Source organism: Lepidothrix coronata, unplaced genomic scaffold (assembly GCF_001604755.1).
Source record: "Lepidothrix coronata isolate B3197 unplaced genomic scaffold, Lepidothrix_coronata-1.0 Scaffold46, whole genome shotgun sequence".
In the NCBI taxonomy this organism is placed as follows: Eukaryota; Metazoa; Chordata; class Aves; order Passeriformes; family Pipridae; genus Lepidothrix; species Lepidothrix coronata.
In genome coordinates, this window is record NW_016690226.1 from 3568756 (window position 1) to 3580907 (window position 12152).

The 12152-nt window shown below is 45.2% G+C and overlaps 2 protein-coding genes across 8 annotated transcripts in view; one reads left to right on the plus strand and one right to left on the minus strand.

Annotated features, from left to right (window-relative positions):
• Positions 1 to 9685, plus strand: part of WDR3 (WD repeat domain 3) — a 22049-nt gene extending 12364 nt beyond the window's left edge. Inside the window, 10 exon segments of the mRNA XM_017814738.1 lie at positions 1 to 63; positions 178 to 312; positions 1839 to 1889; positions 2561 to 2626; positions 3453 to 3545; positions 4098 to 4145; positions 5877 to 5920; positions 6414 to 6542; positions 7018 to 7111; positions 7720 to 9685. The exon segment at positions 1 to 63 is cut by the window's left edge and continues 15 nt beyond it. Of these exon segments, the coding sequence (XP_017670227.1) occupies positions 1 to 63; positions 178 to 312; positions 1839 to 1889; positions 2561 to 2626; positions 3453 to 3545; positions 4098 to 4145; positions 5877 to 5920; positions 6414 to 6542; positions 7018 to 7111; positions 7720 to 7875 (879 nt within the window). The 3' untranslated portion in view covers positions 7876 to 9685.
• A 1373-nt stretch (positions 9686 to 11058) lies between these two features.
• SPAG17 (sperm associated antigen 17) overlaps positions 11059 to 12152 on the minus strand; it is a 98065-nt gene continuing 96971 nt past the window's right edge. For all 7 annotated transcript variants that reach the window (XM_017814734.1, XM_017814736.1, XM_017814735.1 and 4 more), the window contains one exon: positions 11059 to 11192. The gene's annotated coding sequence lies outside the window, so the exon portion shown is untranslated. The remainder of the gene's footprint in view (positions 11193 to 12152) is intronic.

Below are 12152 nucleotides of genomic sequence, written 5' to 3' on the forward strand. Positions count from 1 at the left end.
GGGAAGGACAGCAAGATTAAACAGTGGGATGCAGATAAATTTGAACATATCCAGACCCTGGAGGTAGGAAGTTTTTGAGATTGTTGAAAGGAAGCATTATCCCTGCATGAGCAGCATTTTCCTCAGGGGTGGGAGTTGGGTGGTGTTCATGCCATACCTCTTCTGTCTACCATGCAGGGGCATCACCAGGAGGTGTGGTGTTTGGCACTCAGTCCCAGTGGAGACTATGTGGTGTCAGCATCCCATGACAAGTCCCTGCGCCTCTGGGAAAGGACGAGGGAGCCACTTATTTTGGAAGAGGAGAGGGAGATGGTGAGAGTTGCATTCTTCCTGCCAAAGACAACTTCCTGGACTGTTTTCAGCGGGCAGTTTCCTCATTTTTCACTGTGGAAGAGCCTGGCTCTACACTTGGCAGACTGGCTCATTATGAACCACAGCCTGGTGTTGGGGTGCCCAGGCTTGTCTATCACCTTTTGCATGATGGGACTGTGCCCTGAGCTGTCTGCAGGCAGCACTTGCAGGTGTTGCCTGTGCTTGCTTGTCCTGCATTGCAGATGCCTGGCTAACTTGCTCTCTGCTTTGCTTCTCTCCGGTTTCTCAGACTTTGGTCTGTAGTTGTGGTTTTCTGCAGGTCTGTTGGCTACAGTCTTTGATATTCTCTTATTCTCTTGTCCTCCTTTCAATACAAGTGTGTTTGGGAGGCAGTTCAGCAGGTGGCTGTTGTGGAGTGATGGAAAGCACCACTTCTGTTAAATGCGGTTTGTCTTGGTTTCCCCTTTCCCTACTGTGAGAGGTCCATTCTGTCTTAGTAGCAGGCCCCAGAGCTCAGGGGTGCTGGAAGAAGCCCCTTCTATTCCATTTGAGCATGTATTGTGAGGACTCAAAGACTCCAAGAAGGACTTCAATAGGAAGAAAGGTATAAAGGCCTCTAGTCCAATCCTGTGCTCACTGTAAGGTAACCTTAAAGCAGGTGCTCAGATACTTGTCTTGGTACGTGGACATCTCCAAGGGAAGAGATTTTCCAGGCTGTCTGAGCAGCTGTTTCAGTATTGACCCACCATAGGAGCGGTGGATATGTTTTTTTCATGTATCCAAGTGGAGATTCCATTGGAATAATTTGTAACTCTTGTCTTTTCATTGTATCCCTCAGAGGAGCCTGTCTCTGTCACCCCTTCTTAAAGCAGTTCTCAAAACACGGTGAGGGAAGGAGGCAGAAATGCAGAAGCAGGAGTAGATGAGAAGCCTGCAATAGATGTATGGGGTTTTTTTATCCCAGCCTGTTTGCAAGAGCTGACCCAGAGCCTGCACTTTGATGCCCAGTGTTTGGTGTGCTAGGAATGAGGGTGGTAAAAAGAGAGACAGCGTCTTTGCTAGATTCTAGAAAAGTGTGTTTTGGGTCAAGTTTGAGTAGCAAGGTGGGCATGAATACACCAGTAGTGAATTACATGCTGACGTAATTGATGCCTGTTCATATGAGAGATGGCAGACTGGAGGCTTTTTCCTCTTGCATGCTAGGACAACCCTGGGACTCCTGTGCTGTGTGACTGGTGAAAGGTCTAGTGCTGAACTGCTGTGGTGTCTGTCTCGGCTTGATGGGCTGCATCCAGAGCAGAGACCTTAATTTCTTCTTGTCTGAAAGATGCTAGAGTTCCCTGTGGTGTTGGGACCAGGGACAAATGGGCATTTTGCACTGACACTGTTGATCTCTGCTTATTTATCCTGGTTTTGCAATGGGCTGCATGAAGCTGCAGGCTGCCTTGCTCAACCAGTCTGGAGGGAATTTGTACCCTTGCTGCCTGCTCACCCCTGTTAATATGTTGTGTTCTCATCCACTGTAGCAACGAGAAGCTGAATATGAAGAGAGTGTGGCAAAGGAAGAGCAGCCTGTGGTGAGTTGCACCATCTGAATGTGTGTCTGTCTGACTGTACAAACTCTGGAATAACTGTTTCTGTAAGAGGTATAGAAGAGGTACCAGAGAGGAAAGATAATTTTCTTACTTTGAGGAGGTGCAGGGGGGAAGGTGCTGCGGAAGCTGTGGTTGCACCACGATGCATTTGACTTTGGTACTTCACACAGTACTTCAGACAGCTTCAGGAGATTGTGTGGAGCTGGCCAAACTGCTACACAGTAGCTGTGGGCACTGAAACCTTGCTGTGCTTTTGCCCTATTTATCTCCCCAGTTCAAGTCCACACCAGCTCTGTACCAAGGCAGGGCTGCCTTCTGGCAGCTGCTTCCAGGTCCATGATCCTTCTAGCTCAGATGCTTGGGTTGTGTTGCTGGTTGTTTTGAGACTTACTAGATTACCTGGCCTCTGTTGGCAGAACAAAAACTGTATTTTCCTGCCTCCCAGAGCTCAGTGTTAGTACAGTGCCTCTGTTCTGGAGGAAAAGCTGTGCACTTGCGAAAACCTGTATTTCCCCGCATAAATGACCAGTTTAGGGAACAGGGCTGATGTTTTTCTTAGTATGGATTATGGTAGGATGCCTACCACAGCGGGTACCTACGTGTATCAGCTGCTCAGCTGCAGAAGGATGGAACTGCAACTCTGTATTTTGTAGGTGCCTGGAGAGACGCAAGGAGAGACAGGGCTGGCAGGAAAGAAGACTATTGAAACCATCAAAGCGGTAAGGTTGTGTGGGTCTGCCAGTGTTGATTTGTGCCTTACCAGCCTCTGCTCTAGGGGGGCTGTCACAGGGTCAGAGCATCAGTTTGAAGAGCAACTCATGCTGTCACATAAGGGCAAATTGCCTCTGCCTGGCGGTCTGTCCTGCTCCGTGGCCGACAGAGAAGGATCTGACTCTAGAGAGTCCCACACCAGGAAATTCTGAGATCTCTCCAGAGAATGAGATGTGAGGTTCCTGTAGCTGCAGCTTTCTCTGCCTGTCATGTGTGGGACAGACTGGCCTGCTCTTGCCCTGTGAGGTTTGAAGCCCAAAGGAGCACAAGGCAGCTGGGATGTTCTCTAGACATCAGGCCTTTCCCTGAAGGGCTGTGCAGTCCCGTGGGCATCTGTGGAAGGTGAAAATGTATTGTGGAGCTTGAGGAGGGAAGTGTAGCAGGAAGGTGTGGGGGTGGGTAATTTCATGGCTGCAGATTTCAATGGTTTGGTGTTCTTGTAAATACGGAGGAAATCCTTAATCTGAATAGGCAAAATGTCCTGACCCTGGCTTGTGCTTCAAAGGGGTACTGCTTGCTGTGGGTGAAGTTCAATGTCAAGGCAAAAACTGAAGCTGCAGCAGAGAGCACCCGGGGAAGTAGGGGCAGTGTGGGTGGTGTGTGATGTCTTCAGGACATGATTGATGTACTCAGGTGCAGTCTGGAGCAGAGGTTATTGGGCGAGATGCCCTCTGCTGCTCCGGGTCAGCCCCTCTGCTGCCACCTCCATTTGTCCAGTTGAGCTTTGCTTTGGCTTGTCCTGTGTCACTGATGTGCTGTTCTTGTGTTGCACAGGCTGAGAGGATCATGGAAGCTATCGAGCTGTATAGAGAAGAGATGGCAAAACTAAAGGAACACAATGCCATATGCAAAGCTGCAGGGAAAGAGGTAAAAGACTGAGGAAGGTACCAATCCCAGTATGTGTTGAGTGTATCCTTCCAGCTTAGGTGGTTAGCATGCAGATAAAGTCAGGATAGCCAGAAACAGCAGATATTTGCTGAAGTCTTTTGGAGAACTAAATGGCACCATGCTCTGGGGCATGGTTAGTGGTGCGTTCTTTCCTTCCAATATCTTTATGTTTAAAGCCATAGTAGGATCTATGTTTTGTCCATGGAAGAGCATGCTGCTGCAAATTCATCCTAAAGCCTAGTCTTTGCCTTCATCTCAACAATCCCTGCTAAATAAGGGGCTTTGATGTAAGGGGGAAAAGTGACAAGAAGTGGAAGAAAATTCATACGTGTTTGAGTTAGTCATATACTTCTGAGAATGAGATTGTCTAGTGGCTGCAAATGAGGCCTTCAGCAACGTTCTGGAGAGGATGGAGGTGTGGGAATTGCAGGAAGACAATAAAAGCTCTCTTCTACTATGGATGAAAATTTGGTCTGAATATGCATTTGTACACACACACCTTCCTCATTCTAACCCATTCTGTATCTCCAGGTTCCCTTTCCTGTCAACCCCATCCTCCGTGCCTATGGCAATATTACGGTAAGTGGAATGCCCAGGCCACAGGCTCTGGTTCTTTCTCAGCTTGAGTGGCGCTGGTTGATTTGCTGGCTGAACCAAAACACTGGGTTGCTGTGGGAAAGAACTGCTTGATCCAACTTGAAAACTTGGCACTTTGGTTTGTGCAAAGTGAACATAATTTGGGTTTTTCACGATTGTGGAGTTTTGGTGGATTTTTTAAATTATTTTTTAGTATCTTGCATGTGTGTTACAAAAGTTTAACCCCATCAGGGTTAAAGAGGGGGGAATGAAATCCTGTGGCTCAGTAGCAGGTGGATTTCTTTGCAGGTGGATGATGTTTAATTGAATCCACTGTACAGAAAAGGGAGTTTGGACCTGCTTCCGAAGTCTTGGAGAATATGCTAGTCCAAGTGCTAGGCTGCTGGGTAAAAACATAGGTGCAAATCATGATGTGTCCTGTTAGTGGTTACTTGACCATGATGAGCATCAGTGTGTCAGACCACGAACTAAAGTACTTCATAGGCTGACAGTTGCTAATTCTCTTTCTTGGGAGAAACTCTACCCGTGGACTGTTTGTCCCAACATACCTACTGTGTTGCCTTGACTCAGGAAGCAGGAGCTGGAAGCACATGAAGGCTTCCTGATCCTAGATCAGGAATCTGCCTGTACAGCAGGGCTGTGTTGTAGCTACCTGGGTTGACATGTGGCATTGGTACAGCAGTTATGGATTGTGTTTCTGTTCCTGAAGAATTTACATTGAAAAAATTCTGTATGGTAGTTAAAAGTCCAGGTTTTGCAGGCTACAGCTGGTGCCTTAACTCACTAATGCTGTACTACTACGAAACAGTTTTTACTAAATTCTGAGAATTTTTGACATCCTGCAAAATACACAGGTATGGATTAATGGATTTCATTGATAAGTAAAAATCCACTACTCTGAGTAGATTAGTTTTTGTTTTCCTGGTTTATTCTAATGTGGACTCCTAGACTGTGTTTTTAAGTACCCTTGGGAAGATCCTTGTTTTTTTGTTTTCCCCTTTTCATGGAGTCATAAAATTGTTTGGGTTGGAAGGGACCTTAAAGACCATCTAGTTCCAACCCCTCGCCATGAGTAGGGACACCTTCCATTAGACCAGGTTGCTCAAAGCTGCATGTCAATGCCAGATGAAACAGCCTTCTGTTTTCCTTCTAACTACCTGTAATCACCTTGCAAGAGCCTTTCTGTCCCTCCATAATTATGTGTCTATTTTAATTATAAGTTGGATAGACTGAACAGAAGTTAATGAAATCCTATGACTTAATAGTTAGGCACTTTGGCAATTCCCAGTTCTGCTCTGCATCTGCCAAATGCTTTCAGCACATTAACCGGAGTAGCAGGACTTAAGTCTTTGGGAGATGAGTTTGCGTAAGGTTTTATATGTATAATTTGTTTGTTTCACCAAACTTTTTTTCCAGTTTTTACAGGATTCATTGAAGTGAATTGAGATGATTTAGCTTGTTGAATATAAACTAGATTTTTCACAATATTCTTCACCAGTGTAGAGTATTCTGAGAAGGCTGGGTCTGTGTTTTAAGGCGGGCGAACTTCTCAGCTGACTGAAGCTGAAGGAGTTTCCTCTTTGTTCTACTAAGCTTGAGCTGTCTGTTTCACAAGATGCTGTTGTGTGTCTTTAACTGTTTGAAATGGACCTTAAGGCATGTTGGTCATGGAATGTTTCTTGATAAGCAGAGTTGGTGTCTTTCCTGTTACAGCCTTCTGCATATGTGCTAGAAGTTTTCAAGAAGGTCAAGTCAAGGTGAGTCCAAAGAGCCTTATTGCTGAACAGATTTGTAACTGATTATTGAATTTCTAGGCCTGGGACTTGCTGGGGTCCTTGAATGGTCTTTCATGCTAGGTATGGGCAGTGCTAGAGAGCCTGGAGTTACTGTTCCTGGCAGCCTCTTTTGGGAATGGAATTGGGGACTGGAAATTGTTCCTTCCATGGGAAGTGCGGGATGAAGCTTGTGAATGTGGGTTGCCTGGTTGGAGATGCACATGTATGTGGAGAGTAGTTTGGGAATGCTGAGTAGGTAAGGCTGTGTGCTTGCTCCCTGTGCCAGAAGATGCCTGCTGGCCTGGGCTGTAGTCTGTGCATATGCACTGTGCTTTGTGGGCAGTCACAGACTGGCCATGAGGAATGCTTAGCACAGCTTTTGTACCAGAACCTACCAATATGGAAGTCTTTCCTGTTCATATGTAGCACTGCAGTGGCTGAGACTAGTGCTTCTGTCCCTTTGCTTTTTCCTCAGTGAACTGGAAGAGTCTCTCCTGGTGCTGCCCTTCTCCTATGTCCCTGACCTGCTCAGACTCTTCAATGAATATATTCACCTGGGTTCAGATGTTGAACTCCTGTGCCGAGCTCTTCTCTTCCTGCTGAAGTGAGTCCTTTATCTGCCCAGACAGTATCTGGGCTGTCTTATACATTTCTGGGTCTGAAGCTCTTGGGAAGCATCCTTGAGAATAAATGAGTGGCCTCTGCAGGAGGTAAGGAATCACAGCAGCCCACAGTGAATGGTGTGTGGGAACGGACTGATCAGATGCAGTGTTGACATGCTCAGATGGAGTTGCTGCTCCTGGTGCCCCAAGTCTCATTGGTATGAAAGATCCTACATCAAGTCTGAAGTGGCAGTCATTGTCGTGTCCTCAGAGAGATTTTCCCCTTGCACCACCCTATGTTAGACTTCAGAAAATAGCTTTTCCAGATAAATCTGTCCATGCCTGTTATAGTGCTGGTCTGGGGACGCCTAATCTAAGAAAAAAAGTATGTCCGGAACACATAGAGGCTCAGGAGATGGGCTTTCTGATGTTTCTAAGAACAATGCTGCAATACATCACTGCCTGCTTTGTTCCCAGGATACATTTCGGGCAGATCACAGGCAACCACATGCTGGTGACAGTGATAGAAGATCTGAAGAAAACTACCATCTCCAGAGTCAGTGAGGCCCGGGTGAGTGTTGCACCCTCCCCTGCTCCAGGATCTAGAATAACAGGATGGGCCAATGTTTGTGAGCCTGTATTGTCTGTAGTGTCCACTGGGAAAGTTGGTTGGGGGTCTGAGACCATTTAAACCATCCTCCTTTGCAAAATAGGCTGCCTTTTCCTTATGTTCTTCCTTATGTGAGCCTAGCTGTGCTCTGTCCCTCATTTACTCTTGGTTATGTGATATATGTATTTGGGCCTTGGCTCACTAGTTTTCTAAATATGTAGGAGGTAAATAAACTTTCTGTTTGTTTGGGCTTTTCTGTGGGCTGCTGTCTTAATTAATGCAGACTGTGCATCTTCCCAGAGACAACTTCAGGTGCCTGTCAGCAACTTGTCTTTCAGAACAATCAATGTATTATAGCTACTCTTAATAGAGGACTGTGGGGAACCAAGTGCAGGACTGTCTGTTCTCCTACTCGGATGAAGTTTACATTTAAATTATGTTGCATTCTTTAAAGCTGTGGATTGCCCTGGTTTTGCCATTTCTTGGCAAAGGGTTGCCAGTGCAGGACCCTGTGCCCTCTAACAAGCTTGAGATGTGCCTAACAGTGTGGTGCTGGTCTGTCTCTGCAGGATGTGCTGGGATTCAACATGGCAGGGCTCCAGTTCCTGAAGAGGGAGATTGAGGCCAAGGATGAGGTGACATTTTTTGCTGATGCCACTGAACGTTTTGAGGAGAAAAAGAGGAAGAGGAAGAAGAAAGAGAAGATGGTTCTCGCAGTGCTCTAGCATTTGCTGCCCAAGACCTAGAGCACCTGGATAGAGTCATGTAACCTCAGTGCTGGCGGCCATGGAAGTGTTCTTGTGGCTGAACATCTGTGCTGATGTCCAGTGGCTGGGACAAAGTCTGTCCCCTCCCCATATGGTATAACCAGCTTGTAAACATAACTCGGAATGGTTGTCTCTGAGGTGAACTATCTGTAGTCTGTTGCAAATGTATGCATTTGGACTGTTTCTGAGGTGATGTCAAAGGCACATGCTCTGCCTCCAGGGGAATGCCCCTTAGCAACTGAGCTGATTATCCTGTGAAAGAGATCAGCTCATTTTGGCAGCACAGATTCAATGGAATCCAGCACATGGACTGCTGGTGAGACCATGCCCTGTCCAGGGAAGGCAGCCAGCAAGATTTCATACTGTTTTGACACCTGTTCATGGCTTGTGGCCTCTGGACAAAGCTCAGTGACTGCTGCTGAAGTGTGGGAACTTGGTCTACAGCTGCTCAGTTTTTTAGTGGGATGGGGAGAAACATGGCTGTACTCTGTTAAAGGAATATTTATATATGCCCTACAAGACTATTTTGTTCACAGTGTTTTGTCCTGATATTTGTCTAGTAAAGCCTCAGCTGCCTTGCCCTGTGTGTCAGTTTTGAAAGGATTTTTTTCAGGGAATAAAATTAGTGGGAGCAAATGAAAGGGCTGCCACCCAGGATTGTGCTGTTCTGCAGAGCTGGCAGACTGAGCGGAGAAGTGTGGGTTGTTTGCATTGTACTTGATCCAGTTTTTAGAAATTGCACTGGATTGTTGCAATGTTGTACTTGTCCTGTATCAGATAAAAGAGTTTATTTTCTCAGCGGGGGCAGAGGCAGGATAAAGTGAGCAAGGCTCTGCTGCTCTGGTAAGTTATTAGTTTGTAGAACATGCTGTGTTTTTACCAGTAATCACAGGTTTGGTGGATGTGGAGGCAGCTTCTAGTTACCTTGCTGGTTGTTGGGCCTCCATGTCTGACTTGGGTACTCAAAGCTGAATTTCTAACCTGCATTTCTAACCTGAATTTCTAACCACATTTCATGTGGATTTTTATTTGCATCCCAGTTTTTGCTGAGTGGTGTTTTTGACTTAGGTTCTCTATTACTAGCAAGTGTGCAAAAAGCAAACAGTTCAGTTGCTCAGTCTTTAGGCAGCACCTCAGTTGTAATAACCACACCTCTTAGAGTAACTGTTGTTAGTAAATAACTTTGTCAGGGGGGCTGATTGTTCACTTGATTCTGCAGAGTCTGGGTAATTTACAGGAGCATGTTGTACTCCAAATCCAGCAGGTGGGTCTCAGACTCTTTACAGAAGTAGCAACCTTCATACAGCTCTGCCAGATGTTTCTGGGTGCCTCTCTAATTTTGTATTTGTCCAGATGTGGGTGAAACTTGTGATCAAACAGCTCCCCTCAAACATGTCTCCATCCTGACCTATTCTGTTCTCTTTCATCGCATTCTGTTCTTTTTCTTTACTCCTCTCAGAGAAGACCCTCATAAGAGAGTCTCATAAGAGGAATTATTGCAGTGGGAGGAAGAGGATGCACTATAGGATGATAAATTTTGTTGGTAAACTCAGTTGACAGCTGGTTTTCATGTCAGCTGCTGTTGAAATGGGCAAGCTCACTGGGAAAACAAAGAAAAGTGTTACAAATGGAGAAGTGGCTTGTGACACCACATTGCACCCTCAGCCAAGGTGAGTGAGGAGACAGATCCCAAAACCAGGTACCAAAAGGGGATGGCTGACTGTGCCTCCATATGATGTGCCCTATTTACCTTAGTGACACGGAGATAGGTGCTATGGAACCTATGTAATGATGTTTGATGATCCTCTGGGAGGCCTGGGATAAAAAACAGCCACAGGTGCACATGAACTCAGGGACTGGTGAGAAGGTTGTAAAGGTATAAAAGAGTGGCTTGGGATGCAGAGTCATCATTAGGATGACAGGTGTTTCCTCTGCTCTAAGTTGGAAGAGGGGGAATTCCTTCACCTTTGTCTCCATTTGCTGTCACTGGTATTAGGGAAGAATTCTTGGAAGAAAAGGTCTTTTAGGTGGTGGAAAATTGTCCTTTCATAGCTGCTGACACAGGCTCCCCTGCTGAACTTGCCCTCTGGTTCTCTGATTAGTATCACTTGTGACTGGCCTGTACTAATGCAGTACTGGGGTGGCTACTGAGAGCTCAGCATATGCTTTAAATGGAAGAGGTCTATCCTGTGCCAACAATCCACTGATACACTAGAATTCTGATATCCTTGGGTACATCAACTTGCCCTTTCTTAGGTGAAATTCCCTGAATTTACAAACCTGAGCAGGAAAGCAATTGCAAGTACAGGGCCAGCTTAAATCTGTATCAGAATATGTGTCTCAACAGTGTGAATGAGAGAGTACAAAACTGGCATTCACATTTCACACTGGTGAAAGCTATTATTAATCCCCAGTTATGGGATTTTCAGTCACCCTGAAGTGTTGAGAGAACAAGTCATGTGCATGTATCAAGGAAAATTCCCCATCTCTCTCAGGATGTCAATGTTGGAAAAAGGATGAAGCACAGAAAATCACCTGGTGGAAATGAATTCATTCATAAACAGGAAGCAGAGCTGCATTCAGATACACAGATAAGATGGCTCACAAAAAGCCTGAGATGTTTCTCTTAGTCACTGCTGTGTAAGTAGGAACAAGGAGGGGGAAAAGGCCATCTCTAAGTGGCTCAGTCTCCCACTCTGAAGAGAGACAAGCATTTGAAGGTCCTCATGTCTGACAGTGAACAAGAGGATATAAGCAGAATCCCTCTCTGTCAAGTGTAACTCTGTGTACTCATAACCCTCATCTGGTGTCTGCAGCTAATTAAAGGTAGGTGAACACACAGAAAGTTAAGCTTATGATTGTGAAAGCAAACAGAGACTTAGAAGACCAGAGCCGGTCAGCAACTCTCTTAGAGAATTCACAGTTGACTTCAGTGAAACCTGCTACATGCTGAGTACTTGAAAAAAATTTCAGGTGCCTCAGCACCTGAAACCTAACCCCTTTTTAAAAACAAACCTGTTGGGAACCATTCAGTACTGTAGTAGGGTTGAAATACTGCAATCTTTCCACTGTTCGCATTTCAGACACCCATGTCAGAAGTTAATGCAATTTTGGGACCACTTTTCCCATTAATAGGGAACAGGAAAAATATTTATTCACACTTAATCTGGTTAAGTAAATGAAAAAGCCTACACTGGGATGTTTCTCTACTGTTGGACAAAAATTCAGGTATTTCAGTGCTGTTGATCCTCATGTTATTCTTCTAGGGCTCTAACCTGTAGTGAAAGAGGAGAGAAAATTAACATAAAAGAAAAAACCCAAACCAGTAAACCCCAGCTCTACCTCTGTACAGTTGTTGAAGCAAACCCAATAATTCTGTCCAGATTGTTTACAAGTGTTGTGGGAGCACTGTGATTGCTACACGCTGGCTTCAGTATATTTGTCCTCTTGCTGTTGGAAGGGAATATCATGAGAAAGGGTTCTTACATGGGCTTCAACTAGATCAAGAGTTTGCTTTTATTGCACAAATTGAATGGCACAAAAATAACTACACATTCAGGATGGGTGGTCTACTTAGGAATAGCAAAGATTTTCATGGGCAGCTCCCTGTGCAGTATTTAATTCTGAGTACGTTAAGAGAATCTTTGTGAAATGTTTTAAATACAAATGTGAAATAATTAAGAAAATATAAATGAGATAAAACTAAGTTCGGTCAGGTGATGCTTGATCAGTGATTTTTGCTTGTTGCTCTCTACTAGGAGGGGTGGCAAATTTGTGATCTAGTATTGTGAAGTCTAGTGTTGCAGGGATGTTTCCATGTCTCGATGCGAATCACTGACTGGTGATAACCACCTGGAAAGGTGGTTACAGTGGTCACAGTGCCTCTGCAATGACTTAACTGTTTCTATTCTGGATGGCTGAATAAGACTGTTTAACCAACTACAGGACTTAACCTAGGAGTGTCAGCGTTTCACGTTTGGTGAGACTAAACCAACCAGTCCAGAGTTCCTTGACATATTTGAGATGGATATGGCTTTGAGTCCAGGAGATTTCAGGGGGAGTAATGTTCAAAGAGGCACTAGGTACAGTTTTTTGGTAGTATGGGGTAGCTGTAGCTAGCTTCAGCAGCAATTATCAATCAATTCACAAAAGGACACTGTCAGAGCAGAAGGGAGATTTGGCTATGGCCATGGCAGCTCTGATTAGTAGCTAGAGTAGCCATGCAGGAGGAGAAT